General features: G+C 60.4%; 1 protein-coding gene across 1 annotated transcript; it reads right to left on the bottom strand.

Annotated features, from left to right (window-relative positions):
- Positions 1-251: 251 nt before the first annotated feature.
- Positions 252-12,033, bottom strand: SPRY3 (sprouty RTK signaling antagonist 3). The gene is made up of 2 exons (XM_075513140.1): positions 11,911-12,033; positions 252-7,728 (listed from the first exon to the last, which is right to left on the bottom strand). The coding sequence occupies exon 2, from the start codon at positions 7,679-7,681 to the stop codon at positions 6,761-6,763; it is 921 nt and encodes a 306-aa protein (XP_075369255.1). The 5' UTR covers positions 7,682-7,728; positions 11,911-12,033; the 3' UTR covers positions 252-6,760.
- Between the last annotated feature and the right edge of the window lie 1,359 nt (positions 12,034-13,392).

Genomic DNA, 13,392 nt, shown 5'->3' on the forward strand with positions numbered 1-13,392 from the left:
CAGCCGCAGCAGGGAAGCACGCGCTGAGATTTTTGAGGTTTTCTTGAAACATCAGGAGAGGGCTACCAGGGGAGATCTCATGGAGTTAAAAATGATCCCCCAACGCTCAGCCCACGCCAGCGCGAGCCCAGCCGCCCAGCACCCCGCAGCCAGTAAGAGCCCTGCCGAAGCGGCAGTCTGAGTCATGCCCCAGCCATCACCAAGACAAGAATGAGACCACATTCAAAATTAATATATATTTTTATTGAATAGTTGCTCTAAGTGGGCTTGTGAAGCCACCCATAGAATTACTTCTTTCATCTCAGCAGTGGTTCAGTAACAGTTATTAGCTTTGCAAGAGAAGAAAACCAAACAGAAGAGGGTGCATTAAAATAAATAGGTTATTTTTTTTTCTTATCTTTAAAATAAACTTTTCAAATAAATACTTTGGTTTTTTTTAATTTTTTTTTCCCTTAAAAGGTACAAGAGTATTGTCAAAAAACAGCCATCAGGTTATAAACATATATTATACCTTATAGAAAGGAACCCAAATAAAGACAGCCGGGGGAGGGATCTCTTTATACACTGTACAGAATGCCTTTGTACCAGTTAAATGGAGAATTAGAGGCTTCAGTTCTTGGTATGAGACTCTCCTTTGAAGCCAAGGATGATCCGTCTTCCAAGGAGAACTTTGTGCTGAGGACACCTGGGAGGCAGGAGGCTGCACAGCCGCTGCCTGTCCGCAGAGCATCGCAAGGGCCGGAGGGAACGGCTGGGAAAGGGTGGGCAGAGGGGAGAGGGAGGGCAAGGGGGAAGGGGCTCCGGTGGGGCAGAGCGGCAGCACGGGCAAGGCGGGGACCGGCCGTGCCAGCTCCAGGATGCCCACGCGCCTCTCGGCTGACGTTGCCGTCGGGACAGAGGGTGGGAGGAACCTCCTCTCCCAACGCCCAGGCCAGCTCACCAGGGTGGGTTTGGTCCTGCTCATGCTGAAGCCCTTTGGGGTGCTGCAGGAAGGTGCGGCAGGAGAGAGACCCAGCGAGAGACCTCGCGCTGCTTCCCCTCGCCCGGCACTCGCACGTTCGCTCTGCCCCACGGAGGTGTGCAATCGCTTCCCCTCCATCCCACGTCCCTCCTGCCGGCAGCCCCCCGGCAAGGGGACGGTCCAGCCTCCCTGCCTTACGCCCTCAGGGGAGGGATTCTTCCGCAACATCACCCCAAGCAGGACAACAGATCTCACCGGCGCGAGCTCCCAACCTGCGCTCTGGGAGAAAGAGTTTGCAAGAGATGCCGAAGCAGGCTGAGCCCAAAGAGATCACAGCTCTGGTTTGGCCCCCGTGGACCAGGTGCCCACCAGCAGCCTCCAGCTGCTGCAAGCATCCCACAGGTCTGGGCTCCGCGGGCTCCTTGAAGGACACAAGCCAGAACTGGATCCTATTAAAGACCAAGAATGGGCTTTGGGGTGGGGGGTACATCCCTTATCTACTTTCCTCACATGCTGATCACAAAAAGTTAGACCTTCCAATATCTGAAGACCTCCCAGCTTTCTCCAGCCTCGAAATACCCAAGGGCCAGAGACAGAGAGCAAACTAAACAAAGCGGGTGCTGGAAACAGCAAGTTTGGGGCATGGTGTGCTCCTTCCCCGTGCAGTCCAGTCGTGCAAACCTTGCAGCAGCTCCTCTCACCCCTCCGCTCATCCCTCTTTATTGCACTAAAGCAGCCGTTCATAAACTGTTATTCTGTGCTTTGGCATCGTTTGGTCGATGACACTTGCCCACCAGTCTTTGGGTTCACACGCGGGGATGGGGGAGAGGGAACTCAGTGGGATTTTATGGCAATCTGAGAGCAGAGTCCCAAAGAGCTTCCCCCCTATTTTTCGAGGTACTTGGCTGGCGCTGATACTTCTCAGGGATGGGTGGACATCAGCCCAAGGACCACTTCCACCCTTCCACCAGGAGGTTTGGGGGAGCTGGGATGGAAGGGAGATTCCACCTCGGTCCCCAGCGACCCCTCCTCACCAGTGCTGGGGCTGATCACACGTTTGCCAGTAGGGAAGGAGGGGAGCGGGACCAAGGGAAGCCTTGGAGCAAGCAAGCACCAGCAGAAGCTCTTGTGTGGATGGAACTTTGGAGATCTGGGTGGGAAGAGGAGGCTCCCGCACGGGGAGCAGAGCAGGGGGAGCTCAGGTCCTGCTCAGTAGCTCCTGCCTCCTGCTCCTTTGGCACCTGCGTCTCTCTTTCCTTGTCTAAATCTGCCCGACAGCCCTGCGCGTTTCCTGGCAAAGGAGCCCACAACCGGTAGAGACAGACAACACAGAGAAATGTTCCCTCGCAAAGCGGATCCATCCTTGTCAAATCGCGGAAAACAGAGGAGTCAACATGTGACTCTCCCATAAGAAAACCAAAAAAGACACGTCAGGACAGAGAGAAACCCAAACTGCCAGGACAAGCAGCTGCAAACAAACATCTGGAGCAGATGTTATCTGACTCATTACAGGGTGGGGCAGGAAAGGGGCTCACAACCCCAACCAAAATTGGAGTCCTCTCTGCAGGGAGACCAAACTATCTGGCAGCTGGAGATGGGGAGGGAGCAGGATGGATCTGGTCTGAAGATGTTAGGAAAAACACAGGAAAAAACACGATCAGAGGCTGGCTACCCACAGCCTTCCTGACACCAGCTGAGCTCCGTGAACCAGAGCTGGCCTCCTTGGAGAGCTTTTGGCAAATCCCAACCCGTCCTTTCTGCTGAGAGGAAGGAACGGGAGCTCACCGAGTCCCCTCCAGACGGACTGGGAAGCAGTAACCCCACGTGAAGCCACCTGCCCCTACGAGCAGGGTAGGGGCCACCCGCTCTAAACTTCTCTAGCCCATGCAACTGCAAGGCCTGGATGCGGCTTTGCATTTTACTCTCAACACAGTCAAACTAAAGCCCTGCGCTGGTCGGGCAGCCCTCAGTGCCCATCCGGGGTTCTCCTCCTCTCCAATTCCCTTCTATGTGTCCCATATTTCATCAACTATATCTCGCAGGTTTGTCATTTCTTGGAGATGAGACATTCAAGAGACCTGGCCGGACTCCTCAGCCCTGCACCCAGGCTATGGCACAATTCCCCGGTAGAAATGGGACTTCCGCACTGACCCAGAAAAAGCCCATTAGGTAGAAGGCTACTGGCAGGCGTCCTGGCCTCCTACCAATTCCTGAAGGTAAGTATGCTGCAATAGTAGTGCAGGGCTCCGCCTCGCCGTGCTAGTGCCGAGCAAAACTGGCTCTGGGGAGCTGGTATGTGGACAGCCATCTTCTCATCCTACAGCTCCAGCACCTGGGGGAGGTCACCTCGTGCTTGCATGACTTCGGAGGCCGTGAAAATGATGAAGCTTCACATGTTGAGTCATTCCACCATCAGGAGAGGAAGCAATGAATTGCAAAGATACAGAGGTGGTAACTAAATTTACAAGTAGGATCCATTTAAAAAGGAGGAGGAAAAAAATCAAAGTAGAGCAAGTTGGAAAATTCTGTTCATTAGTTTTCTTTAAAAAGTTTCAATGAACTGTTTCACATTATCATTCAAGTGAGACAGTTCCTCAGATCCTCAGTGAAAAAGGGACCTTTTTTCCCTAAAAAAGTTTTACAGTTTTTAGAAAGAAGGAGTTTCGTCAGCACCAATAGAAAAGTGAACCGAGCGTTCAAAAGGAAGGGTGCTCCTTGGTGGAAGTCTCTCCCCCAAACATCGCTTGGAATCATAGAATCATTTAGGTTGGAAAAGACCTCTAAGATCATCAAGTCCAGCCGTAAACCCAACACTGCCAAGCCCACCACTGCACCATGTCCCTAAGCACCACATCTACAGGGCTTTTAAATACCTCCAAGGATGGGGACTCCACCACTTCCCTGGGCAGCCTGTTCCAGTGCTGGACAACCCTTTCGGTGAAGAAATTTTTCCTCATATCCAGTCTAACCCTCCCCTGGCGCAACTTGAGGCCATTTCCTCTTGTCCTATCACTTGTTACCTGGGAGAAGAGACCGACCCCACCTCTCTACAGCCTCCTTTCAGGCAGTTGTAGAGAGCGATGAGGTCTCCCCTCAGCCTCCTTTTCTCCAGGCTGAACAACCCCAGGTCCTCAGCCGCTCCCCATCAGCCTTGTGCTCCAGACCCTTCCCCAGCTCCGTTGCCCTTCTCTGGAAGTAGGGAGCCAAGCAATTATTGGCATATAGATAAATAAGTTTGCAATATATTTTATAACTGCTGCCACAGAGACATGGACTGATCTTATGGGGGTACACACACCTACAGGGCATCCTCTGAGAAGGTCATTGCCTTAAAACCCAAATGATTTCAGAGTCCAGGGCTGGCCCCAGAGGATGTGCAAACTGCACAGGCGTGGCCCTCTCCCTTCTTAACGCCAGGAGATCCTCACTGTAACCCAGAGCATCATCCTGAATTCCCCGCAGCTTATGGAAGTGGGCTCTCCGTCTTTGGCCAGAGGAAGCATCTTTCAACATCCCCCCTCAGGCTGTAGGTGAAATCAGGGTGAGGATTTCGGTCACGTCCGTAACACGCCCCAGGCACAAAGTTCACACCAGGGATGGGATTCATCTCCCCTGCCGCAGGGAATCGCGAGTTCAATGTTTGGGTCCCATTTGGGTCAAGGGAGACAGGCGCTGCCAGAACATAATTTAATGAATAATGTTTTCAAGCGGGATGAATCACCCTCTGGAACCGCTTTTCTCTGCAACAGAGGGAGCTTGGATCAGCCGTGATCTTTAGATAGCAAATGTACGGCAAGAGGAATCCCATCGTGAGAGCCGACCTCCTGCCTCGCCCCACAGCCAGCACTAGATCTTACCTTCTCTCTGCGAAGCAGACCCCCCCCCCGGACGATCTGTAAACCTCCCTTTCCCCCTCTCCCGACTACCTAGGAACTAAAGGTCTAGGATTAGCAATAAACAGACTGGGAAATCATCTTCCAGCATGTGCAAGTGTACCAGGAAGCCAAACCTTGCATCTGGCACCATTCACAGCAGTATCATGAATATTATTAGTAATAGACCTAGCCATCCTAACGTTATATTTATATATACAAAAATAGATCCACAGAACTCTACGTAAAGAGGTGGCTGAGGGAAGGCGACGGGTGAGCCCTGGATGGCAGGGTCTTGGAGGAAGCCAAGGGACACGTTGCATATATTTCTGCAGGGGAACCATTCGCTCCCCTCTGCACTCACACACCTCAGAGGAGGGACAGGCAGGCAGAGCCGAGCACTGGGACATCGTCCCGGCTCCAAACTCCCCCGGCCGACCGGCCGATGTCAGCGGGGTCACAGCCGAGAGCTGGCGCCGCGCGTTTGCAAGCGGAGATGGGGCTGAGTCCAGCACCAGGAGGAGCTCCCCCCAACCGCAGTGATGGGTTGGGCTTATTATCATCACAGGAAGTAAACCGTGAAGCACTGACCCCGATTCAGGTTTCCTTCTGGTCTGCAGATGGCCCAGCCCCAGGGCTTGGTTCAGACCCATCTCCAGTTTGCCGCAGGCAGCCACCGTTGCAGAATACCCTCGGCAGTGCCAGCAGGGTTTGCCTGCCGGCGTGACGCTGGTGTTGGTGTGACACGCCGGCGGGCCAAGGAAAGCGAGGTGAGGACTCAAAGGCAACTTCTGCAGGGAGGGAAGGTCAGGCTCCCGTCTTTCGACACCCCCTTCTGCTCTCTCTTTCCGTCCAGCCGAAAGCAGGAGGTGCAGAAGTCCCCGCGGAGGAGTCCCCCCGGGTTGGTGCTAACTGACGGGGAGAGCAGCGCGGGTGGCAGCTGTTGACAGTTGGGTTTGGGGTATTTTTCTTAAAGTGAATTCAGTGCTGGTGGAAGGTACCAGATCGGGGCTCGCGGGGCTGGAGCACGGAGCCGGTGCCTGTGGCATCTGCTCGGTGGTGGGATGGAGCTGGGCGGCAGCTCCCGCCCCATCGGGGTTTGCGCTCTGGAGGCAGCCCTTCAAGGCATTGAGAAATGAATGGCAATTTCAAACCAGCTTCTTGTTCTCAGCCAAATCCCAGAGGGGACCTTTCCCTCACTGCAGTCGGGCAGAAGTGAGTGGGCTGGGCTGCCTCCAATAGCTCCTTCCCCTGCCAGAAGGTTTCTAAAGCTTCCCACACCTTCCCTTCCTCTTTGAGACAGAAAAATACGATGCCACCTCATTTTGAAGCTCGCTTGCTTCTCCCAGCCCCAGCCGCTGCCACCGGTGGGACCCCGCGGCACCCCAGCCCCTTGGGGAAAGTGGACCTACGGCCACATGAGAGGAGAGAGGCCACCCACGAAAAGTGCTGGAGAGACATAAAGAGAGAGAGAAGGAGGTCCGGCTCCTGAAGGAGTCTTGCACAGGGGACGCTTTGACCTGCCTCTTCCCCTCATCGCGAAGGACCGCACCACGGGGCAGCGGCAGCTGCTAAAACCCTCCGAGAGCAGAGTCCCGAGGACCCCCGGGTCACCCTTCCCAGCGGGGCACGGCCAGCTCTCTCTGCCTCTCCTGGTCCCTCACCCGCGTGTGCAAAACCACCATTTCCCACCAGCTTGGTGCCAGCTCCCCCGGCCGCCCAGCCGCCTTCGTGCTCCCACAGGCTGGGGGACCCCCAGTTCACCCGTCTCATTCCCGGGAGGTGACGGTGGGTAGGGGGGAACGCTGCAGAGAGGAGGGAGCCGAAGGAAGAGGGGGACGGAGGGGAGAGGAGGAGGAGGAGGAGGAGGAGAAGGAGAAGGAGGAGGAAGAAGAGGAGTAAAGCCTGCTTCTCCTCCCCGGGAGGGTCATACCGGCTTATCCAGCGTCTTGGGGAAAGGCGTGCCGCTGGAGGAGGAGATCTTTCTGCAGACCGTATTGGTGTGGCTCTGGCAGCGGCAGCCGGGTCGTTTCAGGCCGTCATAACCCCGCTGGCAAAGTTTGAGGCACCCCAGGGTAGGAAAGTAGCAGCAGAGGCAGGGCATGAGGAGAGAGAGGAAGCTCATGGCAGCCCAGCGGGCACAGCAGGACCCCGGCCCGCAGGAGCAGGGGTCGTCGGCGCAGGTGTCCTCGTCGTCGGTGGAGCAGTGGTAGAAGAGACCCTTGACGCAGCAGAGGCAAGTCCCGTAGTCGAGGAGGCTCTCGGGGGAGCAGAGGCAGCGCTGGTTGCAGAGCCAGCAGGAGGGCAGGCTGCGGGCGGCCGTGCAGCGGGCACACTTGCATCGCCCGCACTCCTCGCAGATGAAGAGGTGGCCGGTGTGGAGGGTGGGCTTCTCCGCCACCCCCTTCAGCGGCGACTCCTCCGGTTTCAGCTCGCCAGCCTGGGGCTGCGTCCGGACGAGGGAGTGCCCGGAGTGGGAGGGCGTGAGGCTGCTCAGGAGGCGCTGGTCTGAGGCGGTGGTGCTTTGGGAGACGGAGCTGGCCGTGCTGGAATGGCTCATGTGTTGCTGCAAAGGTGGCATCTGGTGCTGTTGGCTGTGGCTGCGGTGCAGGTCCTGGAAGGTGGAAGACACCAGGCGGTCCTGGGACCACTCTTGCTTGTGTGGTGGTTGGGACAGGGATGGGTTGGAGCGGGCTTGCTGGAAGCAGACGGCCGGTCTCTCCACGTAGTTGTTGCTGGCACGGATGGAGCGGATTTGGTCAATGGACAGGACCTGCTGGAAGTCCTCAGCGGGTGGGTCCATCGTCTCGTCACAGCTGAATTCAGCCACACTGGAAGAGAGCTGCATTTCCAGGAACGAGGAGACCCTGCGGCATCAGGGCACATCTAAAAAACCTAAAGGATGGGGCAGGAAGACAGAGAAAACGTTTGTGTTACGTTCTAGAACGGATCCATCCATACAAACCAGGAAGCAAAGACTGGCTGGAGAACTCCCTAATGAAGTTATTTCCAACAACCAGACTGAAGGTGCTTCTGTGCCTGGGGAGACTTAGGCTGGACGTGGCCAAAAGGCAAGAGCCGTAAGACCTGTCCCTTGTAACAGGTGGGCACAGCATCTCCCCGTGCTTTTGAGCTTTTCGTGTCCTTCCAGAGGATTTCCCACCCCTTGCCAGCACTGACGGACCCCGTCTGTCCTCCCTCTCCTTCCCCAGGGGAAAGTGCTGGCCCTCTCTAGGGGAGGGGAAACTTGAAGCTGTGACTTATCCAGAGCCAGTGACAAAACTGGGAACGGCATCTCCTCCGGAGCAGGAGACTCTGGTTTGGGGCTTCCCAGCACACCCCGAGCAGCCTCCCGGTGCCATACCCTGTACGCAGCAGGGATATGGGGATGGAGGGGATCTGAACACATTTAATTTCAGGCAGCATCAGCAACAAATTGCAACTAAGGAGACACACGCTTGGCCAGGGACGGGCCAAGCCCACAGACTCCCCGCGTCCTGGCGGTTCCCACTGCAGCATCCCGTTTTCCCATGCACAACCCAGCGACGGCCCAGGAACCAATCTACCCCCGTCACGAACACTGAGAAGGGCAGGTTTCTCTTTAACCCCGGCACAAACACGGGGAGAAGCAGGGAAAGCAGACTTTGCAGCAGGCAAGCCCCGTCTTGCTCCCCGCACCGAGGCTGCCATGCTGTTTGCTGTTGTTTTCAGGAAACGGCACTTCCCGAGTCGGCAGCGCGGGCAGCGGCGCCGGCTTTACCCAGAGGGAAGGACGGGACCCTCCGAGGGCTGTGGGCTGGGCAGGGAGGACTCCCCTGCCCCACAACTCCCCTCCCCGGCAGGTTTGACCTCACGGCATCAGCACCATCGCCAAAACGTCGGGCTGCCAGACCTTGCTGCTGGCGTCTGGGTGAAACCTCTGCGGGGCTGGGCGAGGAGAGGGGGCAGGCAGGAGTGGGTCCGCAACGGAGCCAGGTCTTGGCCCTTAGGAGGGAGGGAGGGAGAAACTTCCCACTTCTGCTGCCTGCAAAACGGAGCTGCCCAGGAGCGCGCAGAGGACGGAAGCCATTCGTTGCATGCCAGACCCCAGCGAAAAGCTTTCCCCCAGCACTTCCAGCCCCGATTTCAATATCAGATACGTGCTTTCCGTGCACAGCCAACTTCCCTGGGACAAAGCCATTCTCCTCGGGCAGATCAAATGCGTGATCCCTCAGTGACACAGATATTGTCACGGTGCCCGGGCCCGCAGGAAGACTCTGTTTCAATAGGAAGCTCCCCGCCGGCCTTGCACATGGTCAGCAGGCCAGGCGGCCAGCGGCGGCGGAGGCTTTCAAGTAGGTGAGGGGCCACAGGTAGAATCTGCTCATGCAGCAGAGAGAGGCAGAGGGAAGATTGATTTTCATTAGCTAGGCTGACCTTGAAGAGCAGGGAAAAGCAAAGGCAACTTACTTTGACTGTTCAAGCAAGATCTGGTCTCTCCCATCCCCCTCCCCGGAAAGAAAAGGCCACCGATCTGCTTAGATTTGGGTTTTTCCTGCGCGTGGAGCCCACCTGCCTCCCCCTCCATGCGATCTCCACCGAGATGCTCACCCCGTCCAGGGAGACGCAGGCAGTGAATGAGTCGCTCTCCCAGGACACCCACAATTGATTTGGATACGGATTTGTTTAACAGAAATATCAAGGTGAATTAGGAGGGCACGGCTGACCCAGGGAAGGTTTTGTGAGCACGCTGCCAGGATGAGAACGGGCCACAGAGGCAAAACACCCTCTTGCGAGCTGTTACCTGCTGCCACTGAGCTCCTCACCTGGGAAGGTCTTCCTAAAGCAAAAGCTGGTGACCTGAAGCCCCCTGGACCCCTGAAGAGATGTGACACATCTCAGCCCGCAGCTAGGGACCATGCAGAAGGGAGCAGAGAGCAGCCTCAGTGGGTTCCCACGTCCCTCATGACCCAGATTGCATCTTGGGGTGGGATCGTTCAGGGCACGATGCTGATTTACACCCGGGGAGGAGCTGCTCACATCTGGGTGTCCATCCCCTCTAACCTGTGCGCTGGGATTTGGCAGTACTTGGGCGTTTAGGACTCAGCCAGCAGGACTCCCGTGAGGTTCCCGTGTGGGGCTTGAACCAAGGTGTGACCCAAAAGGGAGAGACGGAGGCAGCGGAGGGTCCCGCTGCGATGGAGGCAGTGGGACGGGGAGATAAAGAGCAGCCAAAGGGCAGACCCAGTACAGCTGCACCCAATCCTCTCTGCAAGACCTGGAGCTCAGGAGACACAAGGAGACCCGTGAGCCGTGCTTAGGCAGGAGGAGATGCACAGGGGACGCTGCGAGGAGGAGCAGAGCCCTGGGGACAGCAGGCAGAGAGAGGAGCTGGCAATCGGGCCACGCAGTGCGTTGCAACGTGGACACTCAGGATCTGGGTCCAGGGCTTGAACGCAGCATCCCAGGCAAGACAGGTCCTGGGAGGACCCCCAGCACTGAACCGGGGCCTGGACGCTCCTGGACCTACGATCCCCAGGCGTAGGGGTTAGACGTGGACCCAGGCTTGGGGGCCGGGGGGAGGCAAAGGTCCCTCTGGGACCCAAGGGGACGTGAGCCAGAGGACCCGTGGGTCCTCCAGTCCGGCGGGATGGGGGAAAGAGGGACTGAATGACCGGAGCTGGGACCCCGCTCCTGCCCCCTCCCCCCCCCCCCGGGGGGAGCCCAGTGCCCCCCACCCGCTCCCAGCCCTCCCTGCTCCAGCCCGATCCCGGGGCTGCGACCAGTCCATATCCCGGCCCCCGCTGGTCCCACCATCCCCCAGGCACTGCTGCACCCCTCCCTGCCTACCTGCCCGTCTGGGGGGGAGCGGGCAGCGTGGCCCCAGCCTCCTCCTCCTCCTCACACCCTGCCTGCGAGGCAGGCGTGCCAGCCCCGGAAACCGGGCGAGCTTTATGGCCGCCAGCAGCCCCAAACATATAAAGTTCGTGTGATAATGGGCCAGAGGAGGGATCGTAAAAGCAAATGATTTACAGGCTGGAGACGGCTGCAAGCCGGGGACGAGCGGCACAGGGCGCCCAGGTGGGAGAAGAGGGCTTTTCCCTCCGGGGGGAGCCCCTCTCCCCGCCCCGGGTGCTGCGGGGTGGAGCGGGGCGGTGGCGGGAGGCCGATCCCCCAGCCCCGCTCGGCAAGGCAGCCCACGCGTGGCCCGGCTGCGGGCTGCGGCCCCCGCGCACAGCCCCGCCGCGTGCCGGCTCCCCCAGCCCTCCGCGCAACACGGCCCACGCGCGGCTGGGATCCGGATCCGGCCCCGCAGCCCCCCGCCCCACCGCGCGCACGGCCCACGCGTGCCGGCGCCCGCCGAGCACCGCCGCGCGCGCCGCCCCTCCGCGTTCAGGACGCCCCGGCCCCGCGGTGCGCGCGGCCCCCGCGCGACTCTGACCCACGCCCGGCCCCCGGCCCCGCCGCGCCCGCCCCACGCGCGCGCCCAGGGCCGCCGGCTGCACCGCGCGCTCACGGCCCCCGCGCGGCCGGGGACCCGCGCCCCCGCGGCACGCGCTGCCCACGCGCGTCTCCACCCGCTCCGCGCCGCGCGCCCAGCGCCGGCCCGCGCAGCCCACCCGTGCCCGGCCCCGCCGCGCGCAGCCCACGCGTGCCCGCTCCCCGCCCCGCGGCCGCGCCGGGCGGACTCACCCCGCCGCCGCCGCCGCCGCCGGTCCATCCGCCCGCGGAGCGCCGAGCCCGGCCGGGGCCGGCCCCGGGGCACCGGCCCGCCCGCGGCGGGGCTGCCTAGGGGCGGCCGGCGGCGGGCATGGGCGCGGGGCAGCGCCCGGCCGGCCGGCCCCGCGAGCGGGCCGCGCTCCGCGGCCCGGGGAGCGGGAGCGGGGCCGGGCCGGGCCGGCCGCGGGGGCGGCGAGGGGGAGCCCGGGAGGGCTGCCCGGCTCCGGCTTGGGAACGCGGGCTGGTCCCCGGCGCTGCTCGTGAATGGGGGCAGCGTGGAGGATGGGAGGGAGGGAGGGATTTATCGCTGCCCGTTAGCATCTCTCTCTCCCTCTCTCTGCCGCTCGCCTTCCCGGAGCTGGAGCTCTTAATGCTTACCTAAGTGGCGTCATCCCGCCGCAATTGAATCGGCCCATTAGCGGTCCCCATAGAGCCCCGCGCATCCGCTCCCCAGATAATGACTGCAACGGAGCCCGGGGCAGCGCCGAGCCTGCGGGATGCAGCCGGCTCTATTTAAGCGCTTCCGTCTGCCCCGGGCTCCGCTTCCCCCCCTGCGCCCACCGGGACAGCCCGCCCTGGGGCCCCGCCGCCCCCCGGCCCCGTCGTGTGTGTGTCCCGTGTCCCGTGTCCCGTGTCCCGTCCCCCCCCCCCCCCCCCCCGCCCCCCGGGGACGTCCGCGGTGGCCACGCCGCGGGCCCCGGCCGCAGGGCCCGCGCTGCCCGGGCGTCGCGGGTACGGCCCGACCCCGGGTGCGCGGGACGCGTTCGGTTCAGCCCGGCAGCGTGGGCAGGCGGCGGCGGGAGCGCGGCGGGTTCGGGTGCAAAGGGCCCCGGTATCGACCGTGGGGCTCCCTCCCCTCGGGCGAATCGCTTGGTCCGTAAACCTCTGGGAAATGGGCGCAGCCGCCTTCTCCCCCTCACGCGCCCGTCCAGCTCCCCTCTTCCTGCCCATCTCAGGAGGCGTCAGGAGGAGCCCAGGCGCCGGCCACCCCCGATGCTACCAAAAAGTCTAAACGCAAACCTGAATTAGCTCCTCTAACAGAAGCTCGGGGCAGAGAGGCTGGAAAGGGGCTTTTCCCTACCGAGACCCACGCACATCCCGTTCTCCCAGAAACAAAAACCTCGAGGTCCAAGCAGGACCCGGACCTTCTGCCCCCTGAGCCGCTGCGGGCTCCCTCCTTGCGCTGCTTTCTCTAAGGCAACAACCGCTGCTCGGGGGCACCGAGGAGCCTTGCGATGCCCCTCGGCCCCATTTCTAAATAAATTGGACCTGGTCTGACAGTCCCAAAGGCACAAGGCCTCTCCTTGATGACACTGGACATTGGCTATGGACCCCACCGGAGCTCCCGCCCTCACTTTATTCCTCTCAACGCTTCCAGCTTGGTCACCCATCCTTTCCGGTAGCGTTCGCCGGATGAGCGAAGCAACGTTACCCGCTCAGGGAGGGCTGAGAACCTGTCTCCAGGAAGTGAAGCTGAAGCCATCAAGCCCTCAACCATCCCAGCCAAGTCCCTAGCAGCACGGGAACCCGCTCCCCCGGGGCGGGCAGCTGCCCGAGGCTCGGCCGAGCGCTGCCGGTGTTCGCTGTCGATGGGCAGCGCAGGGTCTGGGTGCGTGAGAGCGGGCTGGGGGGAAAGGGGAGAGAAGGAGCCCGAATAAGGGTGACAAAACCAGCTAAGAGATGGGCATCGACCGGGCTGATGCCGCTGACCTCAGTGGCTCCCTCCCAGCCGATGCCAGCAGAAGCACTGGAGTCCTCCCCAGCAGGGGCCAGTGACCCTACTCGCCCCGCGTGGTGCCCAGCTGAGCCCTTCCAGGCTCGTTTTTAGGCATTTCTAGGCTGAGTGTTCCTCCATCTCCA

This window comes from Mycteria americana, chromosome 10 (assembly GCF_035582795.1).
Source record: "Mycteria americana isolate JAX WOST 10 ecotype Jacksonville Zoo and Gardens chromosome 10, USCA_MyAme_1.0, whole genome shotgun sequence".
NCBI lineage: Eukaryota > Metazoa > Chordata > Aves > Ciconiiformes > Ciconiidae > Mycteria > Mycteria americana.

Excerpts from the sequence above, each read along its gene's own strand:
- SPRY3 (XM_075513140.1), bottom strand. The coding sequence starts at position 7,681 with ATGCAGCTCTCTTCCAGTGTGGCTGAATTCAGCTGTGACGAGACGATG.